This window comes from Pongo pygmaeus, chromosome 11 (genome assembly GCF_028885625.2).
Source record: "Pongo pygmaeus isolate AG05252 chromosome 11, NHGRI_mPonPyg2-v2.0_pri, whole genome shotgun sequence".
Taxonomy (NCBI): domain Eukaryota; kingdom Metazoa; phylum Chordata; class Mammalia; order Primates; family Hominidae; genus Pongo; species Pongo pygmaeus.
This window is the reverse complement of record NC_072384.2, coordinates 142,512,561-142,525,727: the sequence shown is the minus strand read 5'-3', so window position 1 is coordinate 142,525,727 and position 13,167 is coordinate 142,512,561. Positions and strand designations below refer to the sequence as shown.

The 13,167-nt window shown below is 63.2% G+C and overlaps 1 protein-coding gene across 1 annotated transcript; it reads right to left on the bottom strand.

The window, feature by feature from the left end:
* Positions 1-4,402: 4,402 nt before the first annotated feature.
* On the bottom strand, positions 4,403-10,554 carry NEU4 (neuraminidase 4). The gene is made up of 4 exons (XM_054478828.1): positions 10,489-10,554; positions 7,385-7,588; positions 6,562-6,817; positions 4,403-5,760 (listed from the first exon to the last, which is right to left on the bottom strand). Exons 1-4 carry the CDS (start codon positions 10,519-10,521, stop codon positions 4,763-4,765), a joined length of 1,491 nt encoding a protein of 496 aa, XP_054334803.1. The 5' UTR covers positions 10,522-10,554; the 3' UTR covers positions 4,403-4,762.
* Positions 10,555-13,167: the final 2,613 nt, after the last annotated feature.

Here is a 13,167-nt window from a genome sequence, read left to right as displayed (position 1 = left end):
GGGAACAGCACCGAGGCGATGGCGGTAAACCCTTCATGAGAATCCACCCCATAATCCAGTCACCTCCCACCAGGCCCCACCTCCAACACTGGGAATTACAATTCGACATAAGATTTGGAAGGGGACACAGATCGAAACCATACAGCGGTGGAAGGAAGGAAAAGAGGCTGGGAGAGCAGCCGTTGGGAGTGCGGAGGTGGGGCAGAGGCTCAGGAGCCAGTCGGGTGCCGGGGAGCCGCCCCTGATGGGGGGAATCTAGGGGGCTGGTCTCTCTGGAGGCACAGGCCTCCCAGGATGCCAGAGGAACTCCCAGTGCAGCAGGCGGGAAGGACTGTCCCCAGGCACAGCGACCCCCACCAGCAGACACCAGATGTCCTGAGCCTGCCGCAGCTGGGGCAGTGGCAGGAGGGCAGGAGGAAGGGCTCAACCTGCCCTGAGCCAGGCAGCTCCCCCCACACACCCTCTCCCAGCCTGGGGTGTCACACCTGGCAGAGCCTTCCCCGGTCCTGAGCAGCTGCCCAGACCTGGAGGAGTCAGAGCCTCGGAGCCCTGGGCCCCACCTGAGGAGGCCACGGCTGCTGGGAGGGGCCCTTGGCAGGGCCAGCTCCAGCCCCTTCTTCAGACCTGACCCAACCCCAGCTCGGAGGGTGCTCCAGCCGTGGACAGCCTGGGACGTCAAGAGGCTCCGCCACGGCAACTGGAGCTCCTGGGGACCTCGAGCCCAAGTCTGTCTGACACAGGCCGAGGCTGCACACGGCCAGGCAGTGACGGCCAGGACCCCCTGGGGTCTGAGGCCCATGTGGACGGATGGACGGACGGATGGACAGACGGCAAAGGCGGGAAGGTGTGCTGCTTGCCAGGCTGCCGCAACAGATCTCACCGACTGGCGGCTGAAGCGATGCAAATGCGTCCTCTCGCAGCTCTGGAGGCCGTCTGAAGCCAAGGCTGACAGGCCCACACCCTCTCTGAAGGCTCCAGCACAGGGTCCTTCAGCCTCTTCCAGCTCTGAGCAGCCCCCGTGGCTGGTGGCAGCGTCACTGCAGCCTCTGCCTCCACCTTCACACGGCTTCTCCCTGCGTCTGTGTCTCACAAGGACAGTCGTCATGGGGCTAAACCCACTGCAATCCAGTATGACCTCCTCTTTCTTTCACCACGTCTGCAAAGGACCTACTTGCAAATAAGGTAGCAGAGTCTGAGCTTCCAGGGGGACATGAATCTGGGGACGCTACTCACCCCAGTATAGAAGCGAATGACGAAGAATGGGCCATGCAGAGCCGCAGTGGGCTCCACGGCTTCCAGAACCCCAGAGAGGCCTGTGGCTCCTTTGGTTCAGATCTGAAGGCAGAATAGTGGACTGTGACGACCCTGCTAGCCCCGAGCCAGGACATACGCATGACAGGATGCACCCAGCACGTGATCTACACACGCACCACGAGGCAGGACACACGCATGACAGGATGCACCCAGCACACGACCTACACATGGGCCACGAGCCAGGACACATGCATGACACAATGTACCCAGCATGTGACCTATACATGGGCCATGAGTCAGGACACACATGTGACACAATGCACCCAGCACATGATCTACATGCACGCCACAAGCCAGGACACACATGTGACATGATGCACCCAGTACGTGATCTACACACGCACCACGAGGCAGGACACACGCATGACAGGATGCACCCAGCACGTGATCTACACACGCACCACGAGGCAGGACACACGCATGACAGGATGCACCCAGCATGTGATCTACACACACACCACGAGTCAGGACACACACGTGACAGGATGCACCCAGCACGTGATCTACACACGCACCACGAGGCGGGACACACGCATGACAGGATGCACCCAGCACACGACCTACACACGCACCACGAGGCGGGACACACGCATGACAGGATGCACCCAGCACGTGATCTACACACGCACCACGAGGCAGGACACACGCATGACAGGATGCACCCAGCACGTGATCTACACACGCACCACGAGCCGGGACACACGCATGACAGGATGCACCCAGCACGTGATCTACACGCGTGACAGGATGCACCCAGCACGTGATCTACACACGCACCACGAGGCGGGACACACGCATGACAGGATGCACCCAGCACACGACCTACACACGCACCACGAGGCGGGACACACGCATGACAGGATGCACCCAGCACGTGATCTACACACGCACCACGAGGCAGGACACACGCATGACAGGATGCACCCAGCACGTGATCTACACACGCACCACGAGCCGGGACACACGCATGACAGGATGCACCCAGCACGTGATCTACACACGCACCACGAGTCGGGACACACGCATGACAGGATGCACCCAGCACGTGATCTACACACGCACCACGAGGCGGGACACACGCGTGACAGGATGCACCCAGCACGTGATCTACACACGCACCACGAGGCGGGACACACGCGTGACAGGATGCACCCAGCACGTGATCTACACACGCACCACGAGGCGGGACACACGCGTGACAGGATGCACCCAGCACGTGATCTACACACGCACCACGAGGCGGGACACACGCGTGACAGGATGCACCCAGCACGTGATCTACACACGCACCACGAGGCGGGACACACGCGTGACAGGATGCACCCAGCACGTGATCTACACACGCACCACGAGGCGGGACACACGCGTGACAGGATGCACCCAGCACGTGATCTACACATGCGCCCCAGATTCCCATGTTGAACTATTAACTCCAAGGTGATAAGGTCAGGAGATGGGGCCTCCTGGGAGGGTGGAGCCCTCATGAACGGGATAGTGTCCCATTCAGGAGACCCAGGAGATACCTCTCCCTCCTGCCGTGTGTGACACAGCCAGAGGCCGCCATCCATGAGCCGGAAACTGGGCCCTTACCAGACACGGAGCCTGCCCTGATGATTACAGACTTTGACCTTGGATTTATAGCCTCCAGAACCATGATAAATACATTTCTGTTGTTTCCAAGCCCCCTGGTCTATGTATTTCATTTTGGCAGCCCCAAGGGACTAAGACACAGACCCCCGAAAACCAGCACTGCCAGGGCCCGGGCAAGGGGCCCCTCCTATGAGGGGCTGAGGCTGCCTGAGGTGGGGAGGGGCCTGGGGTGATTGTGGGAACTCAGGGCTGTCAGGGGCCCCGGATCCAGGCCCCCATCCTGCCCCTGCCTGGAACCCAGTGGTGGCCCCTCTCAGGCAGCAGTCCTCCCGGCAGGGCAGTTGCTGGGGAAAAGGGGGGCGGCAAGGGAGGGTATCTCTGCTCCCCTGGGGACCCTCGGCGACTCAGAGACCACCGGGACACCCCGCACTGCTGGGGGCTGGCCGTGGGTCCCCACCCTTGGGAATGGTCACCGAAGCCAGCCCAAGGAGTGACCAGAGCCAGAGACATGAAAAGGAGCCCATCACACACAATTCAGGGCCGGGAAGAAGGTGACACACGTGTGCACCACCCGGCTGGCGCCGTCGTCCACAGGCATGACACACGTGTGCACCCCCCGGCTGGTGCCGTTGTCCACAGGCGTGACAGCAGGCTGGGCAGGACCGTTGAAAGGAAGCCAGAAGGAAGGTCCCGTGGGGAGAGGGGCCCGGGGGCTCACTTCTATTTCTTCTTTATAGTTTTCTACATTTTCCAGATTTTCTTTTTTTTTTTTCGGAGTCTCACTCTGTCGCCCAGGCTGGAGTGTAGTGGCACAATCTTGGCTAACTGCAACCTCCATCTCCTAGGTTAAAGTGATTCTCCTGCCTCAGCCTCCCGAGTAGCTGGGATTACAGGTGCACACTACCACACCCAGCTAATTTTTGTATTTTTAGTAGAGACGGGACTTCACTATGTTGGCAAGGCTGGTCTCAAATTCCTGACCTCAGGTGATCCACCTGCTTTGGCCTCCCAAAGGGCTGGGATTACAGGCGTGAGCCGCCGTGCCCGGCTCATTTTCCAGATTTTCTACAGTAAGCATATGTTGCTTTTATCATCAGAAATGAAGACTATAAAAGGAGAAGAAATAAAAGGGAACTTCCCTGGGGAAACAGCCCCAATGGAGGCCAAGCCCCCTCCAGGGTGGGGTCAAGGGAGCGGGACACTGGGCTGGTCCTGGAAGGTGACCCCCTCCTGGCGTCCAACTCTGCGGGGAGAGGCCCTACCTCCTACTCCTCCGGCAGGAAGTTCAGAGAGCGCGGCAGACCACTTGCAAATCACCGTCACCAGAGGCCAAGGGCGGAGGCCACTTCCTCCCTCCCACCCTCCCTCTGCTGCCCCAGGACATTTAGGAGCAGAGCTTTGCTAAGGCAGCGGGATTTGGGGATGGGGGTCAGAGAAGTGGGCTACAACAGAGCTCCCCTCCCCAGGGTTGGAACCTGAAAAGGAAAGGAACGTCTACCCCAACACAAGCACGATTCCTTTATTTCGAGCCAGAAAGCAACCAGTAAGCAAGTGCTGCCACCCACAACACCCTGCCTGCGGTCCCGCGCCTGGCCCTGCAGCCTCGGAAGGGAGCTGTGGGGGTCACCCAGGGCCCACTTCATGCCCCCACCCTGCCTCCACCCTGCCCTGCTCACTCCCAGCCGCTACTCCCCTTCCTAAAGAGCAGCCCCTGCTTGAGAGCTCTGAGGAGCAACTTGTTTCTAATCCACAGGATCCTGCACTAAGAGCCCCCCCCACATCCATCCTGGGGCACCCCAGCGTATTCCACTCCTCTGCCCCGGGCACCCAAGGGGCATGGGCACGGCCAGAAGGCCTGTCACGAGGGCCAGCAGCACCCCTGAGGCTTATCCCCAAGGTTGGGCCGCTCGGGGCTGGCGGGCACGTTCTCCAGGACCTCACGCAGGGAGAATGTACAAAAGGAAATCTCATCATAGGAGGTCCTGGCCCCGCTCTCGTACAGGCAGGCGAAAACCAGGCCCCCCTCAGGGGCTGGCCCGATGGACGCCAGGTCGGAGTAGCCGCTGGGGCCCTCGTAGATCACCCAGGGCTCTGTCCAGCTGCGCGGGTCCAGCGGGGACTGGCTCAGGCGGATACCCATGTGTAGCCGAGCCCTGCGCCCCACTGGGTGGGAGTACAGCAGCCACGTGGGGCTCTGGGGCGGGGCAGCAAAGGGCATGGGGAGTGCCAGGGTCCAGGACCCCACATCCCCACTGACCCCAGGCCTGAGGCCAGGGTGCCTGGGGCCATCCCCCCAAGGCTGCAGACGGCTGAAGGGCCCACCAGGCACCTGGCCTCCACGGGGGTCTCCAGCAGCCTCCTCTGGGGGTTCATGGACTCCAGGACCGAGGAGTGGAGGCCGGAGGGAACTCCCGGGGCCCACTGACCAACCGTCATCCCATGGCCTGCTGGGGGCGGGGGCCGGGAAGCCCACGATGCTGCCCTGGCAGCCCCAGGCAGTCTCGGGCAGGGAAGCCACGCGCTCTGCGGGCAGGAAGGAGGTGCCCTCGTCAGTGCTGAGCGCCTGCACGCGGCTGCCCAGGGGGCTCCGGGCGTTGCAGTAGAGGAAGCTGCCGGCCTTCCCACCGTCCACCACCGCCAGCTGGCACTCGCCTGAGCGCAGGTTGGGCACGAGGCCTCCGCAGCGCCAGGTGCGGCCGTGGTCATCGCTGTAGAAGGCGAAGGAGTGAGGGCTGGTCCGGCAGATCTTGCCAAAACACTCTCGGCGGTCCACGCGGTAGGTGTAGGCGGGCACCAGCAGGCGGCCTGAGGGCAGCTGCACGCCGTGGCCGGGACCCACGGCGAACGTGGCCCAGTCTGCAGGGAGGAGGGCGGAGGTGGGAGGGGTTGCTGGGTCCCCGAGGTCGGGGGGATGGAGGAAGGCACAGGGGGACGGGGAAGGAGGGGCTGGTGCCTCGGTTTTGACCGCCCTTCCACACGACTCATCCCAGCCGCCCTGAGTCCTCCCAGGCTGAACAAGCCTCTCACAGCCCCTAGCAGCCGAGCCCAGGTGGACGGCACCCAGGGAGGCTGGCGAGCGCTGCCCACACAGAGAGAGCGGAGGGCAGTCGGGGGCACAAGGCCCTGCGGTGGGGTCCCTGGGTCGGCCGTGTGTCTGCTCCACTCCCTGCTGTGGCTCCCGTGGACCAGGGTCAGGTAGCCACAGAGGACGGGGTGGAGGGAAAGTTGTGGGTGAGGCCTGGCCAGGCTCTGGGCAGGGTGAGAAGGGAGTAAATAAGAGGAAGGGGCGAGGCGGGGTGGCTGTTGGTTTGGGAGCTGAGAGACACCTCAGCATCCAGCCTTCTCCTCTGCAGATAAAGAGATTACCCGGGGGGATGAGAGAGAGTCTTGGGTCAGCCACGGGGGGCCTGCTCCTGCCCACTGGGTGACTGGGGGGCGATCAATACCCATTTGCCTGGGACGGGAGGCTCAGGACAGTCCTGGGGAGAGGGATTTGCCTAGGACGGGAGGTGCAGGACAGTCCTGGGGAGAGGGATGGTTGGTTCCCTTGTGGCTGGAGGCAGGGGTGGGGCAGAATGGAAATTTCCAGCTGGAATCTCCCTTCCATGTGGACCGTGGCCAATCAAAGGGACCCAGACCCGCACCCTGCCCGCCTACCCTGCACGGCACCACCGATGGCCTCCTCAGTGAGGTCCCGGGCACTGCCCCACGAGAGGCCGGCGTCACGGCTGGCCACACAGCAGAGGCGCGCGGCGTTCCTCCCCGTGGCGATCTGCACGGCCTCAGGCGTGTGGCCCAGCACCGCGATGAAGAAGAGGAAGACGGTGCCCGTGCCAGCATCGTGCACAGGGCAGGGGTTCATGGACCGGTGCTCCGCCAGGGCCGCTGTCCCTAGCACGTGCAGGGCGCCCCACTGCCCAAAGGAGGAAGTTCCGCTGACCAGGACGTCCAGAGACCTGGGCACAGCCCCCCACAGGGCACCCAGGATTGCTGAACCTGGTTTGCTCATCTCTACCTCAGGCATCTGCCTGCCGCCACCACCTCCGCCCCTGTCCCGGGGTGTGCAGCCCCAGCGGATCCGGCCACTCACCCACACGGAGCCCCCGGACACTCACTCACCCACACGGAGCCCCCGGACACTCACTCACCCACACGGAGCCCCTGGACACTCACCCACACGGAGCCCCCGGACACTCACTCACCCACACGGAGCCCCTGGACACTCACCCGCACGGAGCCCCCGGCTGCTCACTCACCCACTTAGAGGCCCCAGACACTCACTCACCCACACGGAGCCCCTGGACACTCACCCACACGGAGCCCCCGGCCGCTCACTCACCCGCACGGAGCCCCCGGACACTCACTCACCCGCACGGAGCCCCCGGACACTCACCCGCACGGAGCCCCCGGCCGCTCACTCACCCGCACAGAGCCCCCGGCCGCTCACTCACCCGCACGGAGCCCCCGGCTGCTCACTCACCCGCACGGAGCCCCCGGCCAGCGTGCCCCTCCTCAGCACCAGGCGGTGGGCGTGGGAGTCGTCAGGGCTGAGCCGCTGCTCCACAAAAGCCAGCAGGGTGGGCCCGGGGGGCACGGGGAGCAGCGAGGGCACGCGGTAGGTCAGGCCCGTCCTCTCCCGCTCGAAGAGCACTGTCCGTGAAGGGGTGCGAGGGACCCCCATGCTCTGCTGGTCAGTACAGGGCCACAGGTCAGCAAGACGGGCCCAGGGAGCCCCACACTCACTCCCCGTCTGGATTGGGGAAGGGGCTCAGAAGGTGCAGACAGCTCCTGCCCACACCTGGGCCTCTTCCTGTACCCACCTCGGGGTCAGCCCTGTTTCTGACTCCCTCACCCCAGATCTGGAGCAGCCCCTCCCCCACCCTCCCTCACACCCACTGCACCCCAAATGTCTGTGGAATCAGCCCCTTCCCGTCTCAACACGGCTCTGGGAGCTGACCCTCGGCCGGGCTGGTTGGTGCCGGGGTGCAGGGGAGGCTGGCCAGACAGCCCCCGGGACCCTGCCAGCCATGTGCCCAGGACACAGGGTCATCCCAGAATTCGCCCAGCAGGAGGTCACGTGGACAATGAGGACGCAAGACCTCGAGCAAGGAGGGGCTCAGTGTCCCCAGAACAGAGGCCACAGCACCGAACAGACGCACAAAGAGGTGAGCCCACAGGGACCCGTGGGAGCCACGGGGTTCTCTGGGGACAGGGGATCCGCTCCCACTTCCTGAACGTCATCGGGTCGCCACAGCCAGGGATCCTGCAGGGGACAGGTGCTTGGTGATCAGACCCCTGCCTGCAGGCAGCTGGCCCCACAGTGCCCTCACCCCAGTGCCTGGTGCTTCCCACCTGCAGGGCCCTGACCTGAGGAGCACCTGAGAAGCGCCCATAGGAATCAGAAGCTCCAAAGCCGAGTGGGGCCCGGCAGCCATTCTGGGAGTTTGCTCCCAGGAAACATCCACCATGGCAGGGCCAGGGTGAGGGGGCATTTGGGGCACACATGGGGTCTGCTTGTTGCAGGCGGGACCTGCCTGGGGGTCTCTCAGTCTGACCGCACAAAGGCAGACTGGGCTGAGCGTGAGCACACACAGCCTGGCACAGGGAGGTGGCGCAGCTGCAAACAGTGGGAACGCTGGTATCCACCATGCATGAGCGGTCAGAGCCACCCAGGCCGGGCACACGGGGCACCTGGATGCGAGGCTAAGGGAAGGAGGGAAGAGGGAGATGGCCGGATGCCGGACACCACGCCTGGCCAGGGCACAACGCCTGCCTACGACAGGGACCTATGCACACCCACGAGTCAGGCAGGACCCACCGACAGAGACCCGGGTAAAGGCGCAACACTCGTGTAAAACTCGAGCAGGCCTTGCCCCCACACCTGAGGCCCGAACAGACAGCTCCACCTCCAGCCACCTCTGCCCTGGGCCACCGGTTCCTGAAAGGCTCTTGGCTAGGACAGCTGGCCGGCCCCTTCCTGCCGTTCCCCCACCACCAGTGTGCGGCTTCTGAGAGCAGCTTCCGTCCCCAAGAAGCCCCTGGCTCTGCTCTCAAAGGGCAATTGTGCCCAAGCGGGAAGCAGGTGCAGATGCCACGTGTCCCTCTGGGCTGAGCAGGCACAAGCAAGACATTCTCTCTGCACTTGGCTCCCTCCCCAAGGCCCGGACCACAGGAGCAGGTGTCAGCACCCCCTGCAGACTTGAGGCCTGGGCCCACCCCTGCGGACAGAGAGGGAGGGAAGGAGGCTCCAGAAACCAGCTGGTCACTCTCCTTGTTGCACAGAGGGGAAACTGAGGCCCACAGAGAGGACAAAGCTGCCACACACTTGGCTTGGGGCATCCTTGCCACGGCCAGGCCCTGAGTTCCACAGAGCCTCCGTGTCCTCAGGAGGTCCCTCTATCTCGGGGACCAGCCCCGCTTACTGTGGCCAGGCCCTGGGTTCCACAGAGCCTCCGTGTCCTCCGTGTGGCCAGTTCCCTGGGTTCCACAGAGCCTCCATGTCCTCAGGAGCCCCCCCCCCCCCGGTCTCAGAGGCCAGCCCTGCTTAGTGTGGCCAGTTCAGCACATTCCAGGTGTTTGGCTTGACTGGGACAGCCATGTCCTGGACATTAACCAGTGCCCCCCGCCCTCCCTGACAGGCCCTCCTTGGGGGTGTGGAGTCACAGAAGGGAAAACCAAGGCCCGGGGGAGATGGGAGCTCCAGGAGAACCTGGCCTTCTGGCCCCTGGACCCCTGGACCGGTTGTAGGGGTCACTGTGGCTCGGCAGGGGGCCATCACAGACCCCCACCCCCACCCCTCGCAGCCCATCCTGTGTGGGCCCCGAGGGGCCCTGAGGTCAGCCCAGGCCCTCCGCACACACCCTCTGGGGTCCACACACACCCTCTGGGGTCCGCACAAACCCTCTGGGGTCCGCAAAAGCCCTCTGGGGTCCGCACACACCCTCTGGGGTCCGCACACACCCTCTGGGGTCCACACACACCCTCTGGGGTCAGCACTTCTTGTCGTGGGAAGTGTCAGGTGTAGAGTAGGAACATCTTGGCGAGGGGCATTCACATATGCCCACGTAAAGTGCAGAGGCCCTTTGCACAGAATCCCGGCGGGGGCCCTCGGCGGCTCTGACCCTCAGCCTGCACCGTGAGCATCCTGTGCCCTGGCCAGGGCAAAGACTCCGACCACAGACCCTTCACCTGGTAGAGCGTCCCCGACCAGCCCATCTGCACAACGAGCCTGTGGGCTGGGGCCGGCCCCCTGCATTGGGCCCCTCACAACCGGTCTGTCTCCATCCCATGCCCTGAATCTGCCCCCAGGAACCCTCAGTGTCACACCCACCCTGTGGGCCAGGAAAGTGTCCCATTGGGAGATGCATGTGGGACCTCTTGCTGGAGGGGCCCTCGGAATCCATGCAGCCCGCCCCTTGTTTGAGAGCTGAGGAGCCACCCTGGGGTTGGCAAGGGGTGGGACTCGTCCAGCACCCCCAGACAGAGGAGGCGGCCAGCTGGACAGATACCTCAGGAGCGTGTCCTGACCCCGGGCGCCAGGGTAGAGGGGTGAGGGCGCTGGGGGTGCAAAGGGCAGGGACTCACCGGCCACCTCGGGAAGGCTGCAGAGCTCATCATGGGTGGCTGCCTCGCCTGACCCAGAGCAGAGACAAGGGCCCACTGTGCGGGCAGCAGGCCAGGGAGCTGGCCACGTCTCAGGGCTACGTCAGGACCCTGGACACTCCCACAGTGGCACAGCTCCGCTGAAGCCCAGAGCAGGGCCAGGGGTGCAGATGGGCACCCAGGAGCCACACAGACGCCTGGGACCAGCACAGGCTCCCCCCTGCAGGTCAATGTGCTCAACACTGGGGTGCTGAGGACATGGGGGTGTGCCCTCCAACAAGGGCTGTGCTGGGACAGACCCAACTGTGAGGCCACAGTTGACCTCCCAGGGGGACACAGGGCTCTGCTGCTCCAGAGACGCAGCCCTCCCAGGAGGGCTCCCTGAGTGCACACTCTCTTCTGGGCTTCCCGGGTGCGGGGCCTCCCCTGGCACAGTACAGCCCCTCACAGCACAGGCCTCGCTGGGCTCTAGCTCTGTATCTGTGCTCCTGGCAGGCCAGCACCCCATCGCAGTGTCCTGTGCCTCTCAGGGCCCAGGGTGACCCCTCCCCAGCACAGTTGCCCTGCAGGACTCCTGCCAGTCCCATTCACGCTGGCCTGCCATTTCGGAGGCAGCCTTGGTAACCGATGCTCAAATGACCACTGCCCAGGCCAGAATCTCAGAGAAGACCACAGGTCCCCGGTACACTTTGATGGGGAAGCCTCCGCGTGGGCTCCCTGGGCCCTGAACACCCTCCTTTCTCACTGTGCCTCCCTCCCCTGCGAAGGGCGTCCTCAGCTGCTTCTGAAACCTGGGGGGCTGTGGTGGGAAACAGGTAGGTCATGTGGTTTCCAGGCTGAGATGATAAACCTGCTGCGACCCTCCAGGTCCTAGGGGCCTGAGGGGATTTACTGGCGGGGAGGATTTGGGGAGAGGGAAGCGGGAGGGGTGGGTCCCAGCTCCTTCCAACTCATCTGCATGCCCCCCGTGGCCCCTCGGCTGCCAGAGCTCAAGAAGATGGTTAAGGAAAGCTTCCCCCCAGTGGCTTTCACCCCACGGGGACAGAGCCTCAGATGTGCCCGTGGGCCCAGTGCCCTGTGCACTCACAGCCCCAGGAGGGGCAGACCGAGTCCAGGCAACTTGGCCATTGTACACATCGTCCCGCTCACAGCCGAGAATCCAGGGGCAGGTCGGGGGGAAGGGACAACCTCCCCACCCCTCAGAAGCCCCACCCCAGCCCAACCAGAACTAGGTGGCCCATCTCCCTTCTCCTGTCCCCCAAGTCTGGGACTGGTGGAGTCTGACCAGGGCCATCCCCTAAGTACCCAGGCTTACAGGGAAACGGGGCCTCCAAGCCCTAAGTCACCTTGCAAAGCTCCCTCCTGGGACACCCTGAGACAGAGGCCGGGTCTGGAGCAGGGCTGTCTGACCAGGGTGTGCCCACAGAGCTGGGGTGGGGGGCAGGCCTCACTCCCTCTGCTCCAGGCTTTTCAAGCCCACTTTTTTCAATCTTAGAGATTTCACAGAAAAACCCGTGTTTTCAGCTTCTCTTGAAAAGTCAGATCTGCCCTCAGGTGCCACCCACTTCCCCTGGGCATCTCTGCCTGGACAAGCCACCGTCTACCCAGGGTATATGCCAGCCATGGGTCCCACCAACCCCCAACTGTCACCCCGTGGCCCACGGCTGCTCAGAGGTCCCTGGGCACATCTGAGGCTCTGTCCCCGTGGGGTGAAAGCCACTGGGGGGAAGCTTTCCTTAACCGTCTTTGCGAGCTCTGGCAGCCGAGGGGCCACGCTGACCCCAGCATCACACGAAGGCTGGGACGTGCCCCCTCCCCCAGGAGCAGTTTCGGCTACTCTGTGTTCCCCCTTTTACGGGCTGCATGATGTGGCGGCATTTTAACCGCCCCTTCTCAATGCACAACCCGGACAGGCTGTTCTCAACACTCTCTACTGCAAACCACACACAGTTTTACGTCGCCAGAAAGACCCCACATTTCTATTCAAAAAGACGGTACCAGTTTCAGTTCCCGCCAACCTCGAAGGCAGAGACAAAAGGACGGTGCGCCCCTCCTGTAACTTCATTTCTTCGATGACTGCGAAGCCGAGGGCAGAGTCCACACCTGGGGACAGGGCTGCCACCGCAGTGGCCACCGCGTCCAACCCTCGCTCCTCCTCCCAGAGACAACCTGCGCTCTGCTCAGAAGCAGCACCTCCTCATGCTGGACTCACTCGGGCCCACGGCCAAGGGGGCCTGGTTTTGGGGCCGGCGGGTTCTGCCTGATGCTCAGAGGGTAACTAGATGCTGAAAACTGTGAGTCTTTCTTCAACTCAGGGGAATGTTTCCAGGGCAGGCCAGGCCTCATTCACACAGGCCTCCGCGACAACTGTTCAGCACTGACTGAGGGTGAAGTGAAATACTGAAAGCTGAGAGCCAGCGCCCCCACACGAAGGCTGGGACGGAACAAAAGCCCAGCAAGAGTCTTGCCCAGGCCTTTCCTGGGCCTTGAAGCATGACGAGACCACCAAGGAATTCTGAACAGGACCCGTTTAGGATTAATCAAGTTTTACTGGGGATCTGAAAAAACTCCCCAGGCCGCCACAAACAAGTGGAGAAGGAACTCCCCAAACCTCCATGATTTAGCAGAAGACAAGATAAGGGTAAACACCTGGGCCCATTT

What these genes read in the sequence shown, in the direction of transcription:
- NEU4 (XM_054478828.1), bottom strand. Translation starts at nt 10,521, where the DNA reads ATGATGAGCTCTGCAGCCTTCCCGAGGTGGCCG. An exon ending in CAGCCTTCCCGAGGTGGCCG is followed by an intron (nt 7,589 to 10,488) that starts GTGAGTCCCTGC and finishes ACTGACCAGCAG; the next exon opens with AGCATGGGGGTCCCTCGCAC. An exon ending in TGGCCGGGGGCTCCGTGCGG is followed by an intron (nt 6,818 to 7,384) that starts GTGAGTGAGCAG and finishes TCCTTTGGGCAG; the next exon opens with TGGGGCGCCCTGCACGTGCT.